Here is an 11317-nt window from a genome sequence, read left to right on the forward strand (position 1 = left end):
TAGTTGACCCAAATATGAAAATTCTGTCATCATTTACTCACCCGCTTGTCATTTCAAACCTTTGTGACTTTCTTCCGCAGAACACAAAAGAAGATATTTTGAAGAACGTTGGTAACCGAACGGCATTGGATCCCATTCACTTCTATTGTATAGACACAAAACCAATGCAAGTGAATGGGTGCCGGTTAACAACATTCTTCAAAATATCTTCTTTTGTGTTCTGCAAAAGAAAAAAGTCATATAGGTTTGAAAGGACAAAAGGGTGAGCAAATGAAGACAGAATTTTTATTTTGGGGTGAACTATCCCTTTAACATTGTTTCAAACTTGTAGGACAATAATGTTTAATGTCAGCCATGAAATAAGGCTACGTTCATACAGCACCAGAATTCGGTTGTCAGTCCTGTATTTGAGTTCTTAATACGGTTGTGTTCACACACAGTTTGGTTATTTACAAGTTTGACAACCGTATTCTATAAACTAACTCACACCTTTATATTTTCGGGACTCACAACCGCATTTGCGGAGAAGCCCTGCTGTGTGAACTGAATCGTACTGGACAACTAGCCCAGCGTTCCATTCCTAAGTGATCATCCCTATGCCCTACTCCCTTCGAAGAGTAAATCTCTTTATGTGTAAACTCTAGAGGGAAAAACGCAATTGTATCTCCTAATTTGTCCGTTTAAAATTCACTTGGCAAAAGGAGCGATAAAAACAACATAATTTTCTATTTATTTGGAGTGACGTTTTGTATGGTGTTCCCTTTTCAGAAGGGCCCTTCGGAGGGCGATATATCCCGTTTGGAACGCACCGCTTGTCTGTCACGTCATGTGACGTATTTGCGTGCAGAAGTTTCACGCCATTAATGACTGTTTGTAGTGAGTGAATCAGTGCAGAACTCTTTAGCAATGTTTTGGACTGTTGATCTTCCAACGCCGAACAGGTGCGCAATGGTGCGGTATTCCACGGTATTCCACAAGCGTCCCTAGACGCCAGAGGGCGATTGCGACTATTTTCTGCACACATATTGCTCGTCGCATCTGGGTGTTGCATTTCGCAATGTGAGGCTCTAGCAATTCACAGAGACATAGATAGGAATTGTGCGTCATGCATAAATTTTCAATCCAGTCACTCTCCTCCACCGGAGTTGCTCCCACCAGTTTTGCGATCTGGGAGCAAACCACATTGTGCGCTCAGCTGTTAGTGCTGTGTTTAAAAACAAAAGGGTTTAAAGTAAAAAAAATAGTCTCAGCCGCCGTCCGTGTCTGTTTATTACTTCTTTGCGAATAAAATCGCGCCTAGTTTTGCTATATAGCACTAAATCCATTGCGATAATGTCTGTAGTATGCACCATCTTTCATGTGTACGTCCGTCACTATGGTTACAAGCGTCGCGTGCGAATACCATACAGGCTTGAGTTCGGTTTCTCGTTCAAAAAGACAGTATACAAGCTGCAACTTTAAACCGGTGTGTGAACAGGACATTTCGAGACTCACGCCCACAAGTAAATACGGTTGTCAATCCTAAAAAGTGACTGTATGAACGTACCCTAAGAAAGAAAGTCTTTAAAATAATGCGAGGGTGAGCAAATGATGACCGAATTTTAATTTACGAGGAGACTGGCCCTTTAAATTTAGAAACTTGAAGATTACATTCTGTCTCTTTACTAATAAATGCTTTAATATTTATTATTATGTTTTTATTACCTTAGAATGAGCTATTTCTATCTACATACATCGCAGGTCCCCATGCATGGAATTCACCATGTTGTTTCTACAGTAGCCCTAAATGGACAAACTGCTCTACAGAGCATGAAACTAGAAGCAAAAACGCGATGACATGTTTGTCCTGTGAGAGCCACCGTAGTGCTTCAAAAGGGAGGGGTGGAGTGAGCCATTGGTTGCAATTCGCAACCTTACCGCTACATGCCGCTTAAATCTCCACACAGCTCCTTTAAATATTTAGTACTACCTTTCTGTTCTGTTACTGTATCCGTCTACTAATTTCATTTGAACATCATCTTGTAGTAAAACTGACCTGAGTCTCCACATCGTGGTTTAGCGTTGGCGTGTATGTTCGTGTCAAAGGTGATGGTAGCTCTCTTTCCTCGATGGGCTGTGCTGTTGGAATGTCTCTGACCCGACTGGACAATATTCCCACGGGATGCGAGCTCATAGTGCAATGTGAAGTTACAAGGACAGGTGGACTTCAGATAGATCTCAGCCTCTTGTCCAATCTAAACACAAACAGAAGCTTTCACTATTAACATTTTCAAATGTCTAAAATATGTGAAAATATGAGTCATGTTTCATCATGAAACTTGCTGGTTACTAAGTTACAATTTCTTACAGTTAGAGGAGCACCAGGGCTTAGAAGCTGGATGTGGCACTTGCTAGGAGAATACCAGCTACTGATGGACAGATAGTTGGGAAGATACTGGTCTCCGGCTGGTCTGCCATTGATGGCTGTCACTTTTGACTGTAGCAAAAAAGAAAATGAATGAAAATTTACCAATTAGTCATTGGCTAATTTATGTGACTTGATTTTCCCCGACCCCATCATCAATACACCCTTGTAGGGTTTTTACCTACAACTAATCCAACCCCTTAATCACCATGTTAAACCACCTCAACATCTTCTATATCTCCAAATCCCTCCCACTGACCTCCAGCCAGACGTACTGGGCAGCTGTGGGGATGGAAGGGATCTCAAAAACAGCCTTGCCATTTTGAGAGACTAGTTCGCTGGTATACACATTGTCCTTTGGGGTGAGTTCGGCCTTAACCCGCACCTGCACTCCATACGCCGGACTCCCATCTGGAAAGGTCACCTCAATCTGGGGTCAGTGGTGAAAAATTCTTTCAAATTAGCATTAATAATAGAAAAAGAAAGCTTTCTGGGCATCTTCAGATAATGATTCTCCACTCACAATCCCCTTGTAGGGCAAGCCGGGCTTGAACTGCTTCCGGGTGTCTTTGGAGTACTTGATGTCGATGAGCTGTTTCTGGACGGGTGTTGAATCATCATACACCGTCTGCCATCCACCGTCAACGCTGTTCACGGTCACCCACATGTTCACTGCACCACGGAAATGGTCGGTAACTTCTAAGGGCATCATGTCCTTTACGCAGAGGCTAAAGGTGGCTGAGCCTTTAATCTTTTTAGAAGAACGGAGTCAGTGACTAAGAGTTGGCCATTCGGTATTGGGACTGGTCCATATAGTCAATAATCTGCTGGTAAAGCTGGTCAACAGGTAAATGCTTTATCATTCCCTTACCTCCATTGATTTCATCACCGGGTGACCAACTTCATGCCTGTAGTAGCCAATACCATTCACCGTCATGTTAACTGTTAATTTGCCCGTCACCAGCTTTCCAAAAGTGTACCTGGTGGAAGTCAGGGTGCATGTCAGATTGGTAAATTGTTAAAGCAAATCGTAAAATACGTACTGGATTCTTTCTCCTACCTTGCCTTGACTGTGACCTGTTCACATGAGTTAAGGTCTCGAATGTAAGGAGGAGGCTCAATGATGATATCAAACCTGGGCATAACTGTTCAAGACGAGAAGAAACGCATTCAGTTATCAACATATATTACATTAGGCTCCATGTAGTCATACGGAATAAAAACATTCTTGACGTCAAGGCAATTCCAAGTTTGACAATTTTCTCCAACAATTCTTCCAACATTTTGTTGCGTTTCTTACTTGAGACTAAACGTCTTACCATACTTCTGCACTTCAAAGGACTTGTTGTATGTGTGGCCTTGCATCTCCACAAAAACAAACCACTCGCCAAAGACTGGTTGGTCCGACAGTGGGAAGCTCACATTGACGATTCCTGACAACAAAAATAGGAATGGGGGTCAATTTTGTTTGGTTACCAACATTCTTCAAAACATCTTCTTTTGTGTTAGGCAGAATAAAGAAAGTCATTTAGGTTTAGAATGACATGAGGGTGAATAGATGAGGAAAGAATTTTCATTTTTGGATAAACTATCCCTTTAACACTATATAGTGTGATACAATGATGGTGTGATGTATCCGTGACAGTAACAGCTCTTACCACAACAAACAGACTTCATGTCTTTCCACTGGATTATTCGGGATCCTCTTGGGTCCTGTGTAAACAAAGTCTAATCTTAAAAAGTATGTGGAAAAAATACTTGCATTCTTGCTTGGATCTCCTAAGCTTAAATTTGGACCACTAGTAAAAAGGCAGCAAACTGGGTCCAAACCCAATGATGCTTTTACACAAACTGACCTCCCTTTGACTTCAAGAGCAACACTACAGGAGCACGTCAATCAAGGTAAAACTGCACACACCCTGCCTGACACTTGCTCCGGCGAGAGCCAGAGGCCGACGGTGCCAAACTAACATAAACATGAAACATCGTATACATAGCAAACATTTTTGCCGGTCCCCCTTGGCCAATTGCACAGCTTTCGGAGGAATGTCCTGGAAGCGAGCAAAGACGCTTCAAAGCCCAAGCAGCATGTGGGAAAGGAGTGGACGTTAGGCACAGATCGGTGGGGGGTGGTGCCCCGAGAACACTCGTTCCCTTTTATCTCCCTCGTCGACCGTTAGCATCTGCTCAAGGTTCAAACCCAACACCGCGGTGCGGCTGTCAAGCTCTGCAGCTCTGTAACATGGACCCTGCTGGGAAATAAACACTTTGTGCATCTCAACCTGTGGTCTACTCTCCACGGCCTCAACTCACCACTACGTAAGCGTCGATCTGTAAAACAAAACATGAAAAAAGTGATTAGAGGAAGAAATATGACACATAAAGCTACATACATGTGAATATGTGTTTCTATACTGCATCCAATGAGTAGAATTTGAAAAACAAACTGTTTCTGAAAATGTTTGTAAGATGTTTGGACAATAAGCAAACAGTGTTAATTGGGATTTTGCTTCTTACTTCAAAGTACACTTCAGAATTGAATTTCAAGGAATAAGTTGTGCTACCTTTTCACTGGAAGGCCTTAGATCTGGTGTGACGGCATAAACATTTATATGAACTAGAAAGAAAATAGAAAAGATTAGTAAGGAACTTAAATGAATAATATAGATTCACTCTGTATCAGAATACAGAAATTTATACATGTTTATATAACCTTTTTTCAAAATGTTAATTTTTGGGCCTTTAAAGAAATAGTTCACCCAAAAATGAAAATTCTGTCATCATTTACTCACCCTCTTGTCATTTCAAACCTGAATGAGTTTCTTTCTTCCACAGAACACGAAAGAAGATTTTGAAGAAAGTTGGTAACTGAACAGCACCGGCACCCATTCATTTCTATTGTATGAACACAAAACCAATGCAAGTGAATCGGTGCCGGTTAACAACATTCTTCAAAATATCTTCTTTTGTGTTCCGAAGAAGAAAGAAAGTCATAAGGGTTTGAACTGACATAAACGTAAGAAAATAATGAACTATCCCTTTAACTTCACGAGCAACCCATTTTGTTTGATGTGAAAAGAGACCTTTCTGTAGGGGTTTATAGACCGGTTTGTCAGTCTGGATGAAAACAGTTGTCCCTTTGCTGTCCACCGTCACAGTGGTGTGGTTGTGGAAGATGTATCCACCCTCATTGAGCTGCCGGTTCCCCCAAACCTTGAGATGTGCCTGACCTCTTAGATCTGATGGCACCTGGGCAGATTGTGACAGTCATAAAACCCCAGTTACGTTCAGCTCTTTGCTTTTTATGAAAGTTTGACATATGAGCTAAATTTGTCGGCTAACTTGACTGGCAGGCTTACCTTTATTTTGATGGTGCCTTTATCTGAAATGGAAAATAAGGATTTTTCATTAATAGCAGATAAAGTGAAACTTGCATCCCACAGGACTTTTTAAACCAACCATTTCTATTTATATTACCTCCTAAACCAAGGGTAGTGACCTTTTGAGGTTAAGGTACTTCAAAAGGAACACCTGGTAGAACAGCTGTTATCGCTATCTGTTGAATTGAGCTTTGAATTGAGTCAGCTGGAATTTAGGTAAAGGCTGCCGTTCTTTGAGATACGAGATCTGTATACTTCTCACCTCGTACAGTGCAGTGGCTGTGCGCCACGATCTCGCCCTTGACGCTGAGCTGCAGATGCACTCGTGTCTCTTCTACAGCATTGAAGAGGGTCACGCTCACAGACTCTTCCACGCCGGCACGGAAAACCGATGGTGCAGCAATCAGGTAACCCCTGGGAATCAAAGGACAGGTGTACAGAGGTACCTATTACTTTAACACTTTGTTTTGTCTAAAGCTTGCAGACAAAGCTCATATCACAGGATGGAGGACACACAAGCAAAAGTGCCTTACCTTTTGGTGGACTAACAGAAATGTCAGATGATCAAACACAAACTGGCAAGTATTTTGTGATTAAATGTAATGACAAGTTGCATGATTATAAACCTTTACTACAGCTCTGCCAGGTGCCTTCAATGACTCAGCAACCCAAGATGGAAGCCCAACACTGTATCCTTCAAACTGAAGGATACATTAATTTCAGTCTAATGTTAAACTAAATTTTTTTTTTGCCAAAGTCACTTTCAGTGGAATAAGGGGTCAGCCACTAGAGTTGGGTGCCCACCAATAATCACAGACATACATAGATGCCGAATTACAGTAGCTGTCAGGTTGCATGTCACCTGAGCCGCCATATTGGGGAGGGCAAAACTGCCATGTACATACAAGTGAACGGGATGTATTTCTAAATAAAACAAAAATCACAGTATGGTTTACATTTCTCAACCAATTTTAAAGTCGGAATGAAACATAAGTAGCGATTGTCTTATTTTCTGTATCGGTACGTATACCCGACTTCTGAAATCAGAAAAAAATGTAGGGCAGGACTTGATTATATCCAGCGACAACTGATTGGATCGTTAAAAGGTGAAAGATTTGAATGCCAGTTTGCAATCTGTCAGTCATTGCAGCCCTGCCCTCGCGCCATTCATTGTGACCAGAGGTCGTTTCGAGAGGGGGAGGAGGTTAACGTTTTTGATTAAAGATTACAAGTGCAAATTAGTTTAAAAAAAAAACAATGATGTGCACGTATAAATATTTTATAATAAATACTTCACCACTGTGTAAAACAATTAGAATGATTTTTTTTACTTCATGCCACCTTTAATGGTTTATGATCTATGAGGAGATCAAAAATGTTCAGTATACAGTTCCTTATTGTCAAAATTGTAATGCTTGTCAATCGGTTTAGCAATGTACACAATATTGTACTTTATTTTACATAAAATAGACAGGAAGTCGTTCACGTTTGTGTGTTTATATGGCTGCCTTGCCCTCTCCAATATGGCGGCACTATTGATACATAGCAATCGGCCAGATTGCTCAATGTCTATAGCTGTGTCTCATTTCGTAAGGATGCGGTATACGGAGGATTCTCAATTTAGAATTAAACTAGACGTCCTTCATAGGACACACTGGCAGAAAAGGAAACAGGAAGTACCATGTTGCTATGACAACACTGCACTCGCACACCTGTCAAATTAATTTAAATGATTTCTACATGATTTTAAGAGGTAAAAAGTAGGTTATTTTCTACCCTAAACAATGCCAAAAGAGTTAAACAAATGTAAGATGTTTTACCTTACTGTTTTAAAATGTTTAAAAATCATTAAACACTTGTAAACCTATTTACTACATATGCCTGCTAAGATTAAAAAAACGTGACAAATTGTTCACATTTAAACACCACATATTTTATTGAATGAGCAGCTGCTGCCGTTTATTCAACACATGTTGGCCGACGCAAAGAATTTTGGGTTCTCTCTAGCAACTAAGGATACACCTCATGTGTCCTCCGAATTCTCGTGAGAGTAGGTCGGATTAGAAGGGTGCCTACAGGGGCTGCGTCTCATTTCATAAGGCTGCGTCCTCCAGAGGTCTCATTTGAAGGCTGCTACGTCATCGAGGCTGTCTCGTTTCATAAAATCAGGTAGGACTCTCCAGAGGCACCCTTCAAATGCGACCTTCTTTGACAGGAATTCGGAGGATACATGAGCTGTATCCTTCCACGATTCTTTGCGTCGGCCAACATCTGTTATTTGAATAAACGGCAACAGCTGCACATTCAATCAAATATGTGGTGTTTAAATGTTAACAGTTTACAATTTGTGTTACGTTTTTTTTTCATCTCAGCAGGCATATGTAGTAAATAGGTTTACAAGTGTTTAGTGATTTTTAAACGTTTTGAAACAGTAAGGCAAAAATTGTATATTTGTTTAACTCTTTTGGCACTGTTTAGGGTAGAAAGTAACCAACTTTTTACCTCTTAAATCATGTAGAAATCATTTTAATTAATTTGACAGGTGTGCGAGGTCAACGTGTTGTCATAGCAACGTGGTACTTCCTGCTTCCTTTTCTGCCAGTATGTCCTACGAAAGATGTCTCGTTTAATTCTAAATTGAGAATCCTCCGTATACCGCATCCTTTAGAGGATGATACCTATGGAGGACACAAGGATGCAGCCTTACGAAACGAGACACAGCTAGAGTGTCCTACCTGCTTTTAAGAAACGAGACAGCCTCGATGACATAACAGGCTTCAAATGAGACCTCCAGAGGACACAGCCTTCCGAAACGAGACACAGCCTATGTATGTCTACACCAAAGAAAAGTGTCAACCATGATTGGACAGAAAAAAACAATGCATTTTACATCTCATGCATTGTACAGGAGTGAATCTAATTGTCATGTAGCGCCACCTATTGTACCGGAGCCAATCTGGGTTTCGCCAGACTTTTAGTAGCTTTTTATTGTGTATTTGGTGTAAATAAGCCTTATGGTGAATAATCACAAGGCCGCGATAAACACCATTAAACTTTAAAAATAGCCAATTTGCATTTCTTTATCTGATTGTCAATGTAGTTTAACCTTATCAGACATGAAACATTCTTGTGAGAACTTATTGTTTCTCAAAGGCATGTCATGACAAGAGTTAGGGCAACCTTAATACAATATTAAAGCCATTACCTTAATTCATCAGGCTTCATGACACTTTGGAATCCAAGATGTCTGGCATTATGTTAGATGTTATGGCATTATTTAGTTCCAGTGATTTTAAAGTATGACAAAGGAAAGAAACATTTCAGTTGGGAAGGTAACTGACCCAAAATATGCCAAAATAAATAAGATTAATAGCATGCCCGAGGGAGAAATATCAGGTGGTTGGCATTACAGTTCAGTGAGGCCAGAAGCAACTTCAGTGTCAAGGCATGAGAAAATCCCCTGCAAGGCATCTAGGTGGAATTGATCCTCACCTACCCATCTTACAATAGTCTCGTGTGCAGCGGGCATAAAACTCTTCAGTGTTTACAAGACAGCACTATCTGCTTGAAGGAAAGAACACCCTCTGGCTGGCTTAAGAGGATGTGGCTGTCTGACAGAGATGGCATTTTGGTTATTGACCTCTTTTTGTGGCAAGCTCTGGTGCTCGAAATATTTGGCACAGCCACGTGTAATGGGTACGGACACTGGCATTGAGCTGTGCCAAATTACGTGAAAATGACTGATTAAGGTCATTGACCCTGGATCAACTGAACAGGTTGGGTTTAGGAGGACAGAAATCTTGTATGCGAACATTGTGGATCAAAAACAAAACTACAAATTGTTTTTGAGTTTGTAAACAACACAAGTCAGTGCCACCACTTTTAAACATTCTAACCAGTTTTTGCAAAAAGTGCTTACTACAGTTAATTTTACTACAGTACAACAGCATGTACTTGGTCATTGCAATCGTAAAACTCAATGGTTACCCTAATAATTTCTTTAAGGGTCGAGATTTTATTTGTTGCGGACACCACACCACATTTCAACAGCTGTGGTTACACAAGGAAACATTTCTCAAGTGCCGGGAAACATCTGAAGTGCTGCTTATCAACTGTGATAACGGTAAGGATGCATCACCTGACTGCAGTTTAATGAAAACATTGAAGAATCTGTAAGATTTCTTTAAAATGCACGCTTGTTTCTAACATACCATTCATCCGTAACATTGCTCCATTTAAAAGGACAACGCATACTTACTGGCTTTCTTGTGAATGAACTCCAGTAGAAATAACGCACATGATAACAGTCCACGGCAGCGTCCAAGAACTGTGCTTCACGTGCAACTCTCTCATTATGTCTCATTAGGGTTTCTCTGTGTATGCTACGGGAAGATTGTTGTTTCTGTGACCATTTCTTTTTCTAGGAATGCAAGTATCCAAACTATCCACGAGGGGTAAGCACGAGCTTCCGCTCCGTCCGCTTCATCGTGTGCGACGTTAAATCCCAATCGCAAATCTCGTTTTTTTTTAACTGCTCTCCACACGTAAAGAAGACAATCCCTCTTGGCGTGTCACATTTATCCGCCTCGGCTCTGATTGCTCATATTTCAGCATTAAAAATAGTCTCCATCCACTCCACCCCTCGTGTAGCACGGTATTCGTTAATGCACATCAGATTCGGTGTGCTGAGCTCCACGGCCAGTAATGTAAGCGGCTGCTGCGCTCGCCCCTTTGAACTCTCGAGGCTTTTGTCTCATTCAGTGGTGTGTCAGAACAAGTCTAACGGAGCCCCTCTGAACTAGTAGAGGCAAGACCACACTGTCCCTACCACACGGATTATAAACGTTCATGTCCAGCAGACTGCAAAATACACGACTACTCTGAACGACTACTTTTATTTAAATAAGGACATTAACGTTTCATTCATTTTAATAAATATGTCATTTTAGATTTTCATCGTTTAACTTAAAAAAAAAAACTTGCAGGATATATGACTAATTTGAGTTTTGTAAGTAAAATGCGTTGCGTCAAAAGTAGAAAAGTTGAACATGAGTTTTACTGCGGAGGCATAATAAGAGTTTTTAGTTGACGTATGACGCTGACGCCACCCAGTGGTGTGTGAGCACGAGACATGTACATTTTATGTTTATTTCGTGTAAAATACACTTTAAAACAACTTCAGCAGGAATGAAGTTTAACGTGTGGTACATTTTCTTGGCTCTCTTTAAATATTGAATAAATAGATTAGCGACAACAACCCGTTTGACCAGAACAAATAAATTAACCACAAATAAAACAATGGTTCATATTTGTGTACCCATTTTGTGTTATTAATAAAGACAAAAAATATTTTTAAATTACCATTTTATAAAAAAAATCGTATAATTGTATTTCCATGTTCCTGTTGTCTTCTTAGTTTGACATCTTCTTCGTTGTATATTTGCAAGTTTTGTAATACACACAAAAAAAGTAAATTAAATTTACGCAAGTGGGATTTTCGCATGCAGTCTTAGGCGTGACGTCATGTTGCGTC

At 40.5% G+C, this 11317-nt stretch overlaps 1 protein-coding gene across 2 annotated transcripts in view; it reads right to left on the reverse strand.

Moving 5' to 3' along the window:
* Window positions 1-10615, reverse strand: part of cpamd8 (C3 and PZP like alpha-2-macroglobulin domain containing 8) — a 35083-nt gene extending 24468 nt beyond the window's left edge. Inside the window, exons 1-14 of one of the 2 annotated variants that reach the window (XM_057325911.1) lie at window positions 10043-10615; window positions 6047-6198; window positions 5764-5786; window positions 5488-5653; window positions 4969-5021; window positions 4718-4735; window positions 4063-4117; window positions 3724-3837; window positions 3465-3549; window positions 3276-3384; window positions 2928-3155; window positions 2664-2834; window positions 2348-2476; window positions 2036-2234 (exon numbers count right to left, since the gene is read on the reverse strand). In XM_057325911.1, the coding sequence (XP_057181894.1) occupies window positions 2036-2234; window positions 2348-2476; window positions 2664-2834; window positions 2928-3155; window positions 3276-3384; window positions 3465-3549; window positions 3724-3837; window positions 4063-4117; window positions 4718-4735; window positions 4969-5021; window positions 5488-5653; window positions 5764-5786; window positions 6047-6198; window positions 10043-10137 (1597 nt within the window). In that variant the 5' untranslated portion in view covers window positions 10138-10615. The remainder of the gene's footprint in view (window positions 1-2035; window positions 2235-2347; window positions 2477-2663; window positions 2835-2927; window positions 3156-3275; window positions 3385-3464; window positions 3550-3723; window positions 3838-4062; window positions 4118-4717; window positions 4736-4968; window positions 5022-5487; window positions 5654-5763; window positions 5787-6046; window positions 6199-10042) is intronic. The other variant, XM_057325910.1, reaches the window with a different exon arrangement.
* Between the last annotated feature and the right edge of the window lie 702 nt (window positions 10616-11317).

The sequence above is a fragment of the Triplophysa rosa genome, linkage group LG25, assembly GCF_024868665.1.
Source record: "Triplophysa rosa linkage group LG25, Trosa_1v2, whole genome shotgun sequence".
In the NCBI taxonomy this organism is placed as follows: Eukaryota; Metazoa; Chordata; class Actinopteri; order Cypriniformes; family Nemacheilidae; genus Triplophysa; species Triplophysa rosa.